We start from the raw sequence: 18,219 nt of genomic DNA, 5'->3' as shown, positions 1-18,219 counted from the left end.
TCGTGAGGATAAGCGGTAGAAAATGAATGAATGAAAAATATATCTACATCAATGTATGTTGCAGGCTATTTTGTGAGTGTAAAGTTAAATACAGGGGTGTTATGTCAAATGGAGAGGGCTCTAATTATATTCTAAAGTATTTAGAAGGTTGTAAACAGGCTTTCTATGCTCCAACTTTGGAAATATTTGATTTTCACTTATGACAGTTGGGTCTAAAACCAATTAACTGTGAAAAATTAGAGATTACTGTACTTGGTTTAGTACAGTACTGTGCTTACTAGTACTGTACTTGATTTAGTCCATAGGGCCCTTCTGCTGCAAGCAATGATTATGTATGTGTTTGTGTGTGTGTGTATAGCTATGGCTTGCAGGAAAAGCAGCGACATTGTTAGCAGCAACAGTAGGGAAAACCTCCAGATAAAACTCAGTGACCCCTAGTTACAGTGGAATGGTTCCAGGTGCTTTCCTAAACTCCAGGATTTAACGTCAGCCTGTTGCTTTCGTTCCATCTCCTCAGGCACAGTAGCACCCTTATCAAAATCTTAAAAATGTGCAACTATGGGAGAGAAAAAAAGAGTGCATGGGCACCTACAGTACAATATGTTGCACTTGAGACATAATTATAAAGTCTTTTTCATGCGTAGGGGCCAAGCTAGCTCACTGGATCCATAAGTGAGGCAGATAATGGAAATAAAAACAGATCAGTCACGTTTCCACTTGTAAACTGAATGACACTATTAATAGACTCAAGGGCAGCATTTTTGCAGATGTGTGATACTCTCATCTCCTGCTTCCTGCTTTAGTGGAAATGAGGGAGGAAGCCGAGGCTCGTTGGAGATGAAGGCCAAAAAAGCCCCAAAAGGTTGTATTATTTGGAAGCAGACATTTTTTGGATGAAAAAGTGCCTCAAAAGGGGCATCATGCAAGATGTCCCACTGAGGGTGTTTTTTTTTTTTTTTGTATTTTTAGTGGTGCCACCACAGAACGGTATCAGTTAGTGATGTGTGAGACCACTGATTTCCTCTTTGCTTCAATACTTAGTAAGTTCAGTGGAAGAAAAAGTAGTTTACTTATTACTTTCTACTGTGTTATTAATATACATTACTTGATATTGACTGAAATACCAAAGGGTCAATATTTTTTATGTGACAAAAAGCATACAGATCTGGTATTGCTATTTCATATCAATCCACAAGTCACTCGTATCAGTCATGGTAAAGATGATAAATATGTGATTATGGCCATAGATCTAACCCAAAAGTAGCATGACAAAGAAAGAGCATCTCTGTCCAGTTTAGTGTTAGGTGTCCACATGGAAATTTTCCTGGAATTTTTTTATTTTTTTTGCATGCAAAAATTAGCATCCACATTATGTGAGACTAGTAAGTAGTTACCCTTCTAAAATGATGGATTCTTACTTACAGATTTAGAAAGTGTTTGATTTTGGTGTGCTGTGTTTAACATGCAAAGCCTACAGAATTAAAAGCATCGCATGGAACCTTCTGAGAAGAACCACAGTACCCATAGCTCGCAGTATATATCCGCTGTTATTCGAAAACCTGGCCACAAGCACAGATATAAACACTTACATCACTCTTGTACCCACACATGCACTGATACACACCAGAAGACAGATGCGGTGACACACAGCGACAATGGTGTCGGATGCCATTTTTGTAGAAGTCAATCTATTATGCTTATGAATTGCATAGCAGGACAAGTAGTTTGAGAACAGTTCTTTGATAAAAACCCAACAGTTTCAGACCTCTATGCACTGTGCAGTACATTTCATTTGGCGTTGACGGCCTAACCCCATTGCTCACACGTTGTTGTCCGCTGACAAACACATTTAATTTTATGGAAGACAGTTGCAAAGTGGTTCTCCCTTCCTCCTAACAAGAGTCATGTTGCATGAAGAAACATACAGAGAGAAGTAAGAAAGAAAGGAAGGAAGACCCGCTGTGTCATATTACAGTGTTTTGCCTCTTAGGTCAGCTGTTCTATGCTGTCAATCTGCCTATTGGCTGATTTCATCCCTTTTTCTACATGCTAACAAAGACCGGGGGGGTGTCAGATAAAGCTGAGGGAGACAAACGTTAAAAGTTAGCCAGTGTGTGTGTGTGTGTGTGTGTGGTGTGAGGCTGACTCCAGATTAAAGGACAGCATTCTGAGAATTCCTTTCAGTTGAGACCATCCTCCCCCTCACCACCACCAACACTGTCTTCCACTCTCACTGCTGAGCTCTCCTCCCCGCTCCGCCTCAGAGAGGAAATGGCTCCTTCTGCCCCAGAGGACCTCCAGACCTCCTGGGTCAGACCTCCGTGGCTGTGCGACTAGCAATGCCTGGACTGGTGCCACCGGCGTGCTGTGCAAGCACAGTGAAAGAGGACAATAGGGCGCATGCATGCCAGCGTGTGGGCGTTTGTTAGCAAACGCGGGAGTGGTTGCACGTGACCGAGTGAGCACCTGCTTTTGCCTGAATGAATGTGTGTGTGGCTTTTTAGGTAATTCATCAAACATATCTTAACATATCTACATGTGTTGGTTTACATAATATGTAAAAGTGCTACTTGCATCCTTTCATTAAATTAAAAACTAGAATTAGATTCATCCGATACAGGAAAAAGTGCAGTAAAAGTTTCTCAACTTTGGCAACGTTATCATTAGGTCAGAATGTGATTACATTCCTGAGAGCAATTCAGCACAAATTAAAGTCTCCCAAAGTGAATCTCAGAGGAAAAAGGGGGATAAAGGCTTCAGGGTGTGTAGGCCGGCCACATATTGGAAAAAAGAAGATGCATGCTAAGTGCTTTCAGTCTGAGATGTTGTCACCTATGAAGCTAACTTCCGGTCCTCCAGTAACACTATATCATGACTCACTCACAACGTTCCAACTCATTCTGCAGTTTACAACAATCATAGCCAAGAAAGGCAATAAAAGACAGATTAAGAGAGAGATTGATATATAGGAAAAGTGCTAGAGCAGCAGACGTACTGTATACAGTAGAAGAAAACAAAAAAAAAAGGACTCCAACTGTTGCCAAAGTATGCACAGCATACAGGAATGCAGCACGGGGCCCTCGGCAAGTGAAACAAAGACAGCACAGTCAGTGGCTCTCTCTCCCCTGTGCTACCACATCCGCACATCATTAGCTGGAAAATTCCAGATATATGCCGTCATTTTTTTTTCTCCCCCCCCTCTCTCTCTTCCTCATGCTGCTACGGACACAGTCTCCATATCCCGCTGCAGGACAGCCGCTGTTAAGAATTCCCACTTTGTGACCTGGAGCAATGCCAAAGACTGGTGACAACTATTATAGTTAACAGCAAGGGGAAAGTGACGGTGTGTTGCTGCTGTTGCCCTAAAAAAAAAAAAAGATGCAAAGACCATGCACATAAGGGCATGTAGGAACATATGTTATTTTTGATCATACGCGGTATATCTGTGTGTGTGAATATACAGAACTATATGTGCTTGCGGGCTTCAGTCAAAGCAAAAACTTTTTTCCCCCATGTGGAGCTGTTTGGGGAGATATCTAAACAATCCCAGAGCGAGCTACACGTGCTCTCCTGCGTGCTCTGCAAGGGTCCCCCCCCCCCGCCCCCCTCCTCCCTGGTGCCTCGCCTGTTCTTCTTTGTTTCCGTCGGCAAATAGCAAAAATCCATTGAACCACAGCACATCAATTCGCAGACTGAGACTACTAGATAGACATTAGTGCTTCTGCGCTACCGGATATTGAACACGGTTCATGCATGTCAGGTAGATTTTTGATCAAACTGGAATTGTGCTGTTGAAAAAAAAATACTTGTATTGTAAGAGGCCATGTTCTGTTTTGAATACAGGAAATCTGGTTTCACTTTATTTAATGTCGCCTAAAATATGGGTGTCTTATTTTTGTAATTGCAGGGGGGAGGGGGGGTTAAGTAAAGGGAACAAGGGAATAACTGTGAAAAAATCGGAAAAAACGACAACTCTTCCGCTTTCCAAGGATGAATCATTTTGATCATGGGAAGAAATCTGCTGTGTAAATCAATAAGACACAAACAGCAAGACAAAAGCATGCATGTCCCGACTCTAAACTATTAAATACAGTGACCCCCCCCTCAGGACATGTTGGACTCAAAAGGAGAAAAACCATTCCGCCTGACAATAAATGTTTTGTTAAATCGAGTGGCATTCCCCCTTGAATCCAATTTGACACGCAACGACGTGCACATGACCATCTAGTCATCTTTCTATCACCATGGTAACCCGCGTATGAATGGTCATAACATTCATACACTGGCTGGCACTCCCGACTGACGCCAAGTGTTCCGGAATACCCGAACCAAGCCGATGCCACATGAAATCATACGTGTATTTCACACTGCAGCACCACGGTAAATGAATGTGAATGAATTCTGTTATCAGATAATTACATGCATGACAACGTGCCAGTATGTGGTGTGACTTATGAAATACTGACATGACAGTTTCTTTCAACACAATGAGGTAGCAGAAGCAAGTCTTGGGTGTATAACTTCAGGTTAGTGTCTTTATTCATGCTTGAACCACATTCTGGTGCCAGCAACTCATACAGTGGTTTGTACGGATAAATAAACAAACATCAGGTTCTTGATAGTACTGCAAACCAGGGGACGAATGCTCCCCATTCACGTTGAATATACAAACACTGTCGTATGTGCTGAAGGCCAATAATTGGCAAAAGCCTTTTGAAAACCGTTTTCAAAACTTATTTTCAGTTTACAAAACACCATTGTTCTGTAAAAGACTAACCAAAACAACACTTTTATCTGTTTTGAATTTTTTTTTTTTAAATGTCCCGAGGGTTTTCTGCATTGTTCTTACCGAGGTAACAACCAAAACAAACCTCTGGGTTAGGATTCTTAGCATTTATCAAGATGAAACCAAACTCGTTCACTACAAATAACCTTTGGCATGAATTGGACCCTCAATAATCAATCAAAACTGCTAGCTTTTTAGCTTTGATATGTCAGATTAACCCATCAGTTTTTACCCATCTGCCTGTCAGTCAAAGCGGTTCAATGAAGCTGTAGTCAGACTGGGTCATTAAAATACCATTAACAAAGCAACAGCCCCCCAGGGACTACCAGAGGCAGCCTAATCGAGGGCTCTGTACCAACCCAATGGGTGGTCTCCCTTACTCTCTTTCTCTCTCCCAGGGAGGGCCAAAATATGCGAAACATGGTAGAATGGTGATGTAGATGAGGCCGTCAGTCACGTGCAACCAAGCAGATCCAGTATTATTTAATGTATTATACCAGCGGGGCCACTGATGTACATCAGTACCTCAGGGTTTTATAAACTTGACTGTTTAAAAGTAAACTTTGATGTACCAAAAACAAGCTGATCAATCACAGCTGTTTCACCGTTCATTCAAGGTTTACATTTTCCGGAGATGCATGTCGAGCTTCGCCGGAGGGGTTTTTGGAGGAGCCAGAGCCACTGTGACTACAAGCCCCGGTACTCCAGAACTGTGCACGATACAGTAAGTAAAAAAAAAAAAAGTCAGCACATCTGCATGGAAAAGGTTAAGCGTTATCATAAATCTGTTCACACGGTTCAAGTAATAACAAGCAGAGTGTTAACGTTTGTGAGAGTGAGACAAGCAAGTATTGCAAGGGGGTTTCTTAACAACGATATGCAAATGATCATACCGGTCATGGTGTCATTTTGGAAGTGCAAAATTAATCATTCGAGAGAGAGAGAGAGAGAGAGAGAAGTGTCTGTTCCCTTAAGCAACAGCGGTTCTCTACAGCCCATCCGTCTGCCAATAACGGCAGCATTAGGTGACTAAATAAGTAACTGCTGCTCTGTGTTGGGCAAGGCTGAAGATCCTCTTAAATGTTGTGAGGTTTTTTGTGCACATGTGCACCACCGGTGGTGTTGATAATCAGCTCCTATTAGACAGAGGAAGCTCAGAATGGCTGAATGATGATGGCTGTGTTTTTTTTGGGGAGAACCTAACAAGGAGGTTTCAGACAAGAGAACATTCATCTGCAAGCAAAGACCCACTCTCACGCTATTTGATATTTGCGATGAGTGTGTGTGTGGTGCAAAAGATTTCAGTGACTCAACATCTGTCGCTCATACTTGAGGGTGAATTCCCTTCAGGTATGAAAGTGCCCCCCTGCCAGTAATAAAACAAGCAATGACCACAACAAAAAGCCTATACATATACTGCACAGTGCAGCTTGTCAATTGTATATTATGATATTTATCAATTCCACCCTCGGGCATCTCCGTGTGGAGTTTGCATGTTCTCCCCGTGCATGCATGGGTTTTCTCCGGGTACTCCGGTTTCCTCCCACATTCCAAAAACATGCTAGGTTAATTGGCCACTCCAAATTGTCCATAGGTATGAATGTGAGTGTGAATGGTTGTGTGTCTATATGTGCCCTGTGATTGGCTGGCCACCAGTCCAGGGTGTACCCCGCCTCTCGCCCGAAGACAGCTGGGATAGGCTCCAGTACCCCCCCCGCGACCCTCGTGAGGAAAAAGCGGTAGAAAATGAATGAATGGAATCTAAACAGATAATATTAAATCATGCTATAAATGATGTGTGGTATATAATGTTGCGACAATAAACAGCAACTCAAACGTAGTGAGTAACATACTGCTGGCTCTCTGACTCTTTACCGTCTCATCTCTCCCTAAAGCCAATGCCTTCCAAAGAGTCTTTCAGTCTCTATATTATCTGGTCATCAGAGCCCAGAAGCTCAGCAGTGGGATATCAAAGTGCCGACAGCGGGAAAAAGGAGGGGGTCCCTGCGCCTCATCATCTGTTCCATCCCTGTCCACTGTTGCCACTGAGGGATTCTTAAGAAGGTTCTGGATTCTCACTTTACACTACGAAATTCTATCATTGCAGCTTTGATGTTACCCGTGAGCGCCCGCTTGTCGCTTTTGGTTGAAAGTCCCACGGGATGGGATATGAAAGGCAGTGTGTTAAAAATACAAGAGAAAAAAAAACCAATTTATTTAACAAATAATTTGCCGTTGAATGGACTTACCACAGAGGTGAGCGCCATTTGGAAGCTGTAGATGCGGGCGAGACCAAAGTCGGCGAGTTTGATCTGTCCTCCGCTGGTGACCAGGATATTTTGCGGTTTTAAGTCACGGTGAACCACGCGGTGCGAGTGCAGGAAGTCCAGCCCCTGGAGCAGCTGATACATCATATCCTGTAAGAAAAAAAAAATTAAAAATGTTTGACTTGACATACTTACAATATTTAAGGATAAAATACAGAATGTGATGCAGATCACTTGTTGGATTTAACTCGATTGTGCAGGTGCACTGAAAAAAAAAAAGGACGGAAAATGACAAGAGTCATTCACGTCAACGGCGCCCATCGTTATTAACTCCGGTGGCGGCCACACTTTGGGAGTGAAGGAGTTAACGGAGGAGGCCTGTGTCTTTTCTTGTCGACTGTGGCAGATGTTTGATAACTGACACACACACAAATGATAGAGGGAGGCCCCCGCTTTTATACAAGCACGGAGCTCTGTTTCATAGCAGCTGCTCCGCTCAAGTTAATTGGCGCTCCCTCTCATTTTATGACCACAGGCTGACCTCAGAAATGGCCATAGGCGCTGCATCAATAACAGTGGAGCTAAAGTAAACCGGCGCGGGGAGGAAAAAGAACTATGTCGGACCAGCTTAGACTTGTTCCTTTCAAACTGAAATACTCCCAAAACAGGTCTTGCACCTGTAAACAAGTAACGAGCCATTGATAAGGGACGCCGTGTTGTTTTTGGATCAGGAATAAAGCTTATTCTAAAAAGGGCAGAGCTATGGTTTTTGGTTGGTTTTATGGTATTCCAATAAAAGACCAGCTGACATATCCCAATGCAGGAGGGAAAACCGGGATGTATACTTTGCATGAAAGCCAGTTAAAAACGGTCCCACTTTAGGGTCGCCGTGTCTTATCCCAGCCTTTACATACACTCTCTCCTGTAAATACACACATGCCCCCTCGCCCACCATCACCCCCCTCTACCCCTCCCTCCTCAGCCAAGACCTCACAAGTGACATGGACCCGAGCCCACAGCTCTATTCACTGGCTGACCAGCTGGTGAGTGAGTCAAAGAGGCCTGCACACTCAAGCAGAAAACATTAGCAAGCGGGCGCGGGGCTGGCTGCTGTGCAGCGCAGAAGACGAGACGGGACGCCCCACCGTGTACTGTGGACACGAGGAGCTGAGAGTGTGCTTGTTTGTATACACACACAAACTGCGTGTTCCCCCTGGCCCCGTGTTCACATACACGGAGCACACCGCATTACTATTTGTATGCACTTCACCATGTCCAGGTCAAAGTTTATGCCTGTGTGTGTGTGTAGTAGGGGGGCGTTAGGAGTGGGAGTAGGGGATCCTGACCAAGGGCAGGCAGGATGCATAAACAGACCTTCCTTTCTACATCTCCATCCAGCCATGACCTAGTGAGGAGGGCAGCAGACAGACAGGGTCATAGAACAGAGGGAGGCAGTTGGTTATTTTACGTGTGTGTGCGTATGTGTGTGTGTGTGTGTGTGTGTGTGTGTGTGCAGGCTGACACAATAGCAACCCCCCAGTCAGTTCCTCCCTGCTTTAAATAACCATTTCAGCATGCTTCCTTTCAGCTGGATTTGCTAGTAAACACTAATTACCTCAGAAGTGTGACTCCTGGACAAACACACAAACAATGATGGCCCCCTTTGGCCTGGGTACCTTCCTCGCTGACGTATCAATTTCCACTACGGCTGAGTAATGACAAATATTACAATGACCATGACAGCCAACACACACACACATAAAAAAAGAGTGTGATAGAGAACTAAATATGACATGATGGGAAACTAGCAGAAAGAGAAGCAAAAAAGTAACAAAACTTCAAAAGAAACAATGTTACACAAAAGGTTTGATCTCCAAAAATAAGCACGAGGAGCAAGAAAAAAAGTAGTAAGTCCTGCACAAGATGCAGTCGCAACATGGCTTTCTGTGCATGCCTCCTTTTCTAATGCAAATTTACCAGAGGCAGCCATATTGTTTATTGTAGCCAAGCACAATATGGGACATCTGCCGGTTAGCGTTAGTGTAATTCCCTCCCCATGCTTCATTAACCTCCCCCTTTATAGGCTCAGAGAATAGAGCTGTGGATGCCGGGACGATGGCGGCGGAGAGGGGTGGGTGACACCCTGCAAGCGCTGGCCGGGCCGAGGAGCACCGAGCCTGGGCTTGCTCGGCTGCTTGATGTGCTTCCAGCTCATTTAATTCCTGGAGGAGGGCCTCTTTCATCAATGAGCATGTGGTGGGTCTTGAGGCCGAGTGGTCGGTGGGGGGGCGGGGGCAGAGGTGGACAGGCTGGCAAGGGAGTGGGGCGTCTGGTTGTATGCCGATGATGGAGCGTTTTTTAACATCTAGGAGATTTAATGGTGACCCACCAGTAAACACCAAATGGGCATAGGTGAAATTAGATTTTTTTTTTTTTACGGAGACGCCAATCTGGTTGTAGAAGTCGAGGGGGGTACTTTGCGGGGGTGAGTAACTGGGCAGTGTCCACTGTCCTAGAAATAACAGGGGATGGAGCCAGTGTCATGTTGCCACTCCATCATTGTCCTTTTGTCTTCCAGTGGCTCTGGCTGCATGGATGTTAAGAGAAAGCAAAGGGAGGGAGGAGCAGTGGAGCCTTCAAGCGACTCAACAGGTGGTTGAACCACCACTGATCTTATGATGGAATTAATGCAATGCTGGAGAACGTTTTTAAATCAATGATTCATTTGTTCGTTAGTTCCCAATCAATCCTTTTATTTTGTCTTGCGGCTTTTCCCCATCAGGGTTCTACACAGCCAGTCGATCGTATGTGTGATTTGGCTTAGTTTTTGCACTGGTTGCCCTTACTGACACAACCCTCCCATTCATCCGGGCTTGGGACCAGCACTGGAAAACTCCAATGGCTAGGTGTTGGGCCCTCGTTTGGGAAAAATTTGGGAGCCACTGGTTTAAGGAACGCTAGTAGTATTCATTTAAAGAGAGTACACCGAGGAAAAAAAATAATTGGAATAATTGAGCTTCAACTATCCAATGTCTCAAATATTTTATTCTTTTAAAACAGGATTGTCCTAAATGCGCAGCTTGTTTTTTTCTAAAAATACAGCTAGACAAGAAAACAGCAAAAAAAACAGAACTTGTTAGTTCAACAACTGCCATGGTCCAGGCAATTCTACACTTGATCAAACTTACTTAAGGTTTGTCAGATCAAAACACGTTGCCTGCATAATCCATAAATTAGCCGCATCATGGCTTCAGACGCAGGTTTCAAAATGTGAAAAATGTAGCAGTCTGTTGAAGTCTTTTTTTTAGCAAAAATGTGTGACCAAATATATTTTAAAGCATTCATTCATTCCTTTTCTACCGCTTATCCTCACAAGGTTCGCGGGGAGTGCTGGAGCCTATCCCAGCTGTCTTCGGGCGAGAGGCGGGGTACACCCTGGACTGGTGGCCAGCCAATTACAGGGCACATATAGACAAACAACCATTCACACTCACATTCATACATATGGACAATTTGGAGTCGCCAATTAGCCTAGCATGTTTTTGGAATGTGGGAGGAAACCGGAGTACCCGGCTAAAACCCACGCACGCACGGGGAGAACATGCAAACTCCACACAGAGATGGCCGAGGGTGGAATTGAACTCGGGTCTCCTGGCTGTGAGGTCTGCGCGCTAACCACTTGATATTTTAAATCATCACCTATAAAATTAGAAGTTATTAAGTTATAAATTAAAAGTATACATACATAATCCTTCAAGTTTGCATCGATTATAGTATTAATGGATGCCTCCATATTGCTACAGCACGGAAACACGGTATCTCAACAATTAAGAACAACAAGAAATGACTGACTAGACTGTCTTTAGCTAAAAGGCCTCAGGTCAGATCCACCTGCTTCGTCTATGCTTACACAGTATATCATCAATACTACAGTTTGACACAACTTTCGCACGTATACCTGGCCTCGGGGTGCAAAAAAAATCTATAGACACACTAGCTTCCACAATGTCTCCATTTCAAAAGTGACACTTAAAACTTTGAGGCCGAAAAATAGAGCTATGCCTCTTCAGTGTTGTACACGATAAATATTGGGACCTCAGGGTGAAACACGATTAAGAGATCTAAAATTAAAAAAAAAAAGATTAAAATACAAGAAGGCAGTCAAAAAGAAAGGGTTAATGACGCGCCTAGTTCCGACCTTTGGGCAAATTGTAAGTGAACACTTAGAGTGGATTTCCTTATGAGACTTCCTTATGTTCAGAACGACTGGTGAGTATAATTGCTACAATGAAAAAAACGAACATTACCATTAATTCACAACACAAAACACAACACTCATTTTCTCGGATGACATTCTTGCCAAGAGGGAAGACCAAGTGAAAACAAGGAGCCTTTAATTTAGAGGCCATTTGCCACATGTGCCGGCCTTTAAAAACACCCTGGTAGTGGCGATGTTGCAGAGAACTGTGGAGAAATGCCTTGGTCGGTGCTACACAGGCGTGGCTGTGGTCATTGCAAGGCCACAGAGGATTAGCAAATATCTCCTTTTATATTTAAAATAGAACATGGAGTACAAACTCAAAAGTTGACTTTCAACTTAAGTGGTTTGATACACGTCATTCACATCAGAATACAGTGTACTACACAATGGTACAGATTCAAAACTACTTAAGTTACAGGTCGGTCAGAATTACCTTAATGGTTTCTGGCGGTACGCCGGGGTCAGGGGCCTTCTCTAAGTAGGTGGTCAGGTCTTGATCCACGTGCTCAAAGACCAGTGTGAGTTTGGTTTCACGGTTAGTCCGAGACACTGTACACACATCAAAAAGCCTAGAACAAGAGGGACAGAAGAGATCAATACAACTGATCGTGCTCAGCAAACAAAACAAGATGGTTTCTCTTTGCGGTCATGACTATGTTCCCTTAATGCCTACAAAGATGTGCCTGGTTGGGACTTCATACTGATTCTAAGGAGTGCCGAATTACGGAAAAACCAAATGGTAGAATGTTTTGGTAACCCTAAATGCAAGTAATTCATGGAAAATAAAAGGTTGAGTTTGAAAATGTTGAGGTCTTATTATTCAAATATTATTTTAAAAACTACCGAAAATTGGTACCTTGTACTACCAATACAGAGTCTGAGGCAACGAGCATCGGTACCGTATCGTTGAAATCGGAAAGGTACCCATTCCTAGTGTTGACCATTGCACTGTATAGGTAAAATAATACAAATACTTCTAAGTGCCATATTTATTTTAAATATTTGGTCTCAACAAAAGACCTTATGACCAATCGTCATAAGGTAAGTCCTACTGTCAACAACTCAGTTTCCGCTACGTGTGGCAAAAACTTCCGTATAAGAACAAAGTGTAAAGTATGAAACTCTGGTTTAGTACAATCAATTATCAACACAGCCTGAATGATTCCTGACTAAAATATATACTGAGATAGCTAGCTTGTTGCTGTGTGCACCAATATCATTATCAGCAGAAAAAACAATCTTGGTAAGAACCGATCTCTTATTTTTATGCCAATATCGGTTAGCGAATGTTATCTGAGAACCGTAGTTATTAGCAGAAGTGGATGATTTTGGTCATTTTCAGTCGGTGGTATGCAAGTCTCAAGTAAAGCTTAGCTCACAACCGGGAATACAATTTTTTTGACGTTCCCCAAAGTGGTTCTGTTGATTTGTAACATTATCATATGTAGCATTTACACACTCAAAGAAATAGTGCTGATTCAGGATGTACTCGGGGCAAACCAGTACAACAACAAATGGACTTCTGAAGGTGTTCATTTGTTAGACCTACAGGTTATTGCCTTTGTGTGTGTTTGCGCACATATGTATGTAAATAACTTTAAAGCTAATAAAATAAAAAACAAACAAGGGTGTGGCAAATTAGGCTAATTCAGTGGGGATGTTGTCTTGCTGGAAATAATATGACAATGGTCACGTTGGTTGAATACTCAGGTATTTTCAAGTGATTAGACTAAAGTCCGAGTCATTGATGTTAAAAGTCCTAGAGTTTGAAGCCTATAATGATAGTCAGGCCGAGGTAAAAGTCATCAAAATTGTGACTTAAGTCCATACCTCTGGTCATTGTTATTCCTTTTGCTCTGCTTTTTACATTTTTTGTTTTGTTTTATTTCTACAATGGGCAACCTCATTTTTTTGTATACTTGTGACACAAGATCAAGAGACCAGCTTCTGCAAAATATTGCAAAGTCAACCCAATTTTGACGGGTTGTACATTTCTTAACACTGTACCCAAGTAGAACTACTAAATGCAGTGTTGTTTTTTTCAAGCCGTCGGATCCTAAACATTGGTGTTTATTGTTGTGGAAACCAAGGCCAGGAATCCAGATTATGTCAGCAGACCTGCCAAAGTGGGGTTTAGTGAAAACCAGCAATGGTGTGTGTCCTCTTCAAAGAGATGGGGAACACAAACAGCATTCCTCGAGCAGCGCTATGACAACTCCTGATGCTCTTTGGGAGCTTTAGGGGAGCTGCTCGGTAGCTGCGGCAATGGGCAGCATCTTCCATCGTCACAGTAGCAAAACTTAAAAAATATGTCCGGCATAGTTGTTTTTTTTTCCGTCAATATCAAATATTTGCTCAGGGCATGTGGATGACTAAATATGACTTTGCAGCCAGCAAAATCAACAGAATATGCTTTTGTTAATAATCTCATTATGCTAAATGTGATTGAGGGAAATATCATCAAGGGGACCCTACTGTGCGACATTAGTCGGGCATTTAAAGCGGTAGCAAGTAAAGAAAAGCCTAAATGTCTGTTATTCAGTCCTCTCCAGCAAGCCATCAGGTGTCCATGCCAACACTCTTGTAAGCTAAGGACTTGGTCAGTACTACTATGAAAGAGAGGTGATTCGTTCAAGGTATTAGTGCCGTGTGTGATGTCACAGAATAGATGATGGTGGCGCCCTCCTCTTGAAGCGTTGGGGTTAAACGCCCCTCACAGCTCGATTGTCGACCTACAATGGGGGCTCTCAGCAGACACTGAACATATGGAATGAATAATGGAGCTCATTACAAACATCCAGGGGTTGCCTGGAGTCTCACAGAAGGCCCACAATGCACCCTTCCTAGCTTGGCTATGTCGTGTTGGCTAAACCGTTGGGGGGGGGGGGATTAGGTTCCGCCATCCGTTCAAAGAGCTTTAAATGATTGCAACAAACACTTTAACTCCTGCTTTCACAGTGGCGGATTTAAATCACTAAATAAAATTAACCTGGGACATTTTTAAATCCCTTACTTGATTGCGGTGGAGCAAAAATAGAATCCATTGTGAGTTCATTCAAAGCCGGGATCCATTAGTCATTGATGCAACTGGGAGTTATTCTTAAAAGGTGCATGCCATGCTTCTGAAATGTTTGTTTAGAATTTCCCCAATACATAATACAGGGAAATAACTATTGGTTCTTGGAAACAAAATGACCTCGGGTGGTGCATTATTTATTTTTATTTATTTATTTGGTGAATTGGTATTTTTACAGAAAGTCACAGTGCATTTGGTGCAGGTCTTGCTTTAGGACCCAACCGTCATAAGTGAATTTCTGCAAAGTAGGATTCCGTATGTAGATGGAATATTTTTGTATTTAGAGCATAGAAAAACTGATTATAACCTCCTAAATATAATTTTCAACATTATTAGAGTCCTCTAGACATGAAATAGCACCCCTATGATCACCTTTACACTTGTATTAGCCAATATAGTAGACAATACATACAAATAATAAGCTATTAAGACATAAATAAGACTCATGGTCATGTGTGTTGCTGTAAATGTATTCCAGTACTTGAAGAGCTGATAGGAAGTGAAGTCATGGCCGCAATAGTAGCTTGTCACGTGCTTATGCGGCTCACCGACCATTCCTGACACCCTGTGTCTAGAGTAAGTGTATTTTGGGAAGAAAAAAAAACATGATAGAGTGAAGCCGGGATGTTTTTTAAGGGATTAGCGTATATTGTTATATTGTTCAGAAACAAAAACTCCCCTTAGGGAGTACGATATTTCACATAAGAGGTCTTTGGGGGCAAGTATTGAGTTTAGTTTAGTTGAGTTTGTTACAGTTTCATGTCGTATCTTATTTGTTGTATTTGTGTATTGTTAAATTGCTCCCAAACAAGTTTGGTGCTGTTTTTTTGTTTTCCTAGAACCTTGTGATTATAATCTCAATCAACACAATAAAAGGCAAAACATGGGAAATACTGGCCCTGTGTTTACTTGGTATCAGATTGATACCAATATTTACAGTATTGTTTGTGAACATGCATGTAATAATTATTCATTCATTTTCTACAGCTTTTTCCTCACAAGGGTCGCGGGCATGCTGGAGCCTATCACAGCTGTCTTCGGGCAAGAGGCGGGGTACACCCTGGACAGGTCGCCAGCCAATCACAGGGCACATATACTAGACAAACAACCATTCACACTCACATTCATAGCTATGGACAATTTGGAGTCACCAATTAACCTAGCATGTTTTTGGAATGTAGGAGGAAACCGGAGAAAACCCATGCATGCACAGGGAGAACATGCAAACTCCACACAGAGATGGCCGAGGGTGGAATTAAACCCTGGTCTCCTAGCTGTGAGGTCTGCACGCTAACCACTAGACCGCCGTGCCGTGACCATGCATGTAATAATTAATTTAATTTAATTTAATTATGGTCAGCAGCACACATAGAAAAGCATGTATGAGAACAGGCTCTTGATGAGTGTTTAGGCCACCCACCTTTTCACCCCCCCTCACTTACCTGACAACATTAGGATGCTCAAATGCCTCAAGCTGCCTCAGTACCGCCACCTCCCGGATGGTCGACAGTGGCATCCCCTCTTCCTCAGTCTGAACACGAACTCTTTTGAGGGCTACAAAGCGTCCCCCGTTCTTCAAATCTCTCGCCTTGTACACTTTTCCATAAGCTCCTTCTCCAATCTCGGCCACGGGTTCATACTGCGTACCACCAGCTTCTTTGTCCATTTTTGCTTATTTTTTTCCTCGTCTTGTCGAAAATATTACGGGGATTCCCAGCGAGGGTGACGGAGCCAGCCTTTTCTCACCAAGCCATAGTCAGAGCAAAAAGTTGGCACATGCCATGCCTAAGATGACAGAGAGACACAGATGGAGGTGCACACCATCTTTGTCAGAGTTGGTCAAACTGTGCTCCAGGTAGCAATCACACGACTGTCATCATGTTTTATTCCGACTATCAATACAAAAGCCTCGCTTGCTTGCTGCTGCTGCTTCTTCTGCTGCTGCCTCCCAACTTCCACTCCTCCTCCTCCTGTTACGCTTAACAACTTGTCTTCCTCTTCTTAAAATATATTTTTCAAAATGTCACTTTATCATTAGCATCTTTTAGCTAGCGCTGCGTTAAAGAGGAGGTCTGGTGCGTTCAAGGACTCAACACACATGCAAATACTCCAAGATGTAGGCTGTCTTTAAAATCAATAAATTAAGCAGAATGTAAGAAAACCGAGCGAAAATAAAAAGTACAGACCCCCCTGCAAAAAGTAGTTCGGATGTAGCAAACTAGCTGCTTCCCCTGTCCATTTTTAGCTAAGTGTTACTGAGGCCACACAAACTTAGCGAGCACATGGCTGTCTTACTGGCTGCATTGTCTTCAACTTTCCAATTTAAAACGCTGCAAAACTCGCCTATCAAGCACCAAATATCTCCTTATCATTTTAAATATTGCACTAGCGATGTTTTAATGATACTTTCATTCGCATAAAAAGCCGTGGATATTTTTAACACATTTTAATTGATACAAATTAAAATAAGTTCGAACGCGTGTTTTTTTTTTTTTTTTTTTTGCCTGATCAACGTTACCGGACTCTAGGGCAACACACTTTTGGTATCACATTGATCACAAAACACCTTCCCACACACACTTTCAGTGTTTACCTCGTTTTGTGTTGTCAATAATGTGTCGCAACGTCGGCATGTCCGATAAACGTGAGGAGGCACTCGTGTCTCCGACAAAAATGTGGTCGCTCAAACGCATCCCTGTCCACTGTCCTCCATGCGGGGGCCACACAGGTAGTTGGACGGTGCATGCTCTAACCCCCCATCCCTCAAACTGCACCAGCCCAGGCAGGGACACTCAAACTGGAGGAGGCGGAGGAGGAGGGTTGTACGAAACACGCACACACTGCTACAACTGGAGGGGCTGGTGGGGGGGTGTGGGGTACGCAGGACAAAGGCAAACGCGTGATACAAGCCCTCCAAAGCCACGCTCCTCTTTAGATTTCCCCCGTCTTTTCTTCCGTATATCCCCAAACAGGCCCATGCAGCAGCAGCCCCGCTCCGCCGTGTGAGCTCCGTCTCCGCCTGGCTTTCCCACGCCGGCTGAATGTGGCCTGACCCCCTTCAGAGAGGTTTGACACGGAGCGGGGACATTTCCGCATTCCTCCCCGACTACAAAGGCACACCGCCTCCTCTTTGCTCTCCCTCGGCCTCCTCGGTGCTTTACCATTCATAGTCCTCCACGCCGCCGGGTTTTGTCTCCCGTGTCCAACTTCGGGAGCGCCGCAGGGGTCGGGGAGGGGAGAGTAGAGGTTTATTGGATGGACGGCCACACTATCTATCTCCTCTCACACAGTCCATTCAGGAGATCCTGCGGCAACAAAGACCCGGCTCTGGGGGGGGGGGGCACAATGTGGAGAGCTCAACCTGGATGGTCCGAAAAGGGGTCAGGTTCAAGGCCCGGGGGGCTTGAACTGTGACATCATCTCTGGTGGTCATTTTGACTTACATCCTTACAACAGGCTACAATATTAGCTGCATGTGCACAATTCCAATTGACACACTAATTCAGTTTTAAACAGATGTTTATAGTAGTTTGTGTATTTATGCAGCATATTACATAATCAGGCTGCTTTGAGATATTAATTATGTACCTCGGCTCAATAAAGGTTGGGAAATATTGCATTATTGAACCCTGTCTACAAGTTTGACTAAGAAGCCGATCTGCCCGGATACTAAAAGTATGATGAAGTGGTGGTTGAGGAACAATAACTTTATTGAAACCAGCAACCAAAACAACCATAGATTCTTGATATCGTTAGAGCAATACACATATCCCTGGTTTATTGTATTTAATTGCTTTAAGACCCGACCGTCATAAGTGAATTTCTCCGT

General features: G+C 43.3%; 1 protein-coding gene across 2 annotated transcripts in view; it reads right to left on the bottom strand.

The window, feature by feature from the left end:
* The window catches only part of cdk6 (cyclin dependent kinase 6), a 28,525-nt gene extending 10,862 nt beyond the window's left edge, over window positions 1-17,663 (bottom strand). Inside the window, exons 1-4 of one of the 2 annotated variants that reach the window (XM_058047346.1) lie at window positions 16,984-17,663; window positions 15,833-16,175; window positions 11,748-11,883; window positions 7,036-7,203 (exon numbers count right to left, since the gene is read on the bottom strand). In XM_058047346.1, coding sequence (XP_057903329.1) covers window positions 7,036-7,203; window positions 11,748-11,883; window positions 15,833-16,056 — 528 coding nt within the window. In that variant the 5' untranslated portion in view covers window positions 16,057-16,175; window positions 16,984-17,663. The other variant, XM_058047347.1, reaches the window with a different exon arrangement.
* Between the last annotated feature and the right edge of the window lie 556 nt (window positions 17,664-18,219).

Source organism: Doryrhamphus excisus, chromosome 14, assembly GCF_030265055.1.
Source record: "Doryrhamphus excisus isolate RoL2022-K1 chromosome 14, RoL_Dexc_1.0, whole genome shotgun sequence".
In the NCBI taxonomy this organism is placed as follows: Eukaryota; Metazoa; Chordata; class Actinopteri; order Syngnathiformes; family Syngnathidae; genus Doryrhamphus; species Doryrhamphus excisus.
The sequence above is the reverse complement of the archived record's forward strand: the minus strand, read 5'-3'. Positions and strand labels throughout refer to the sequence as shown.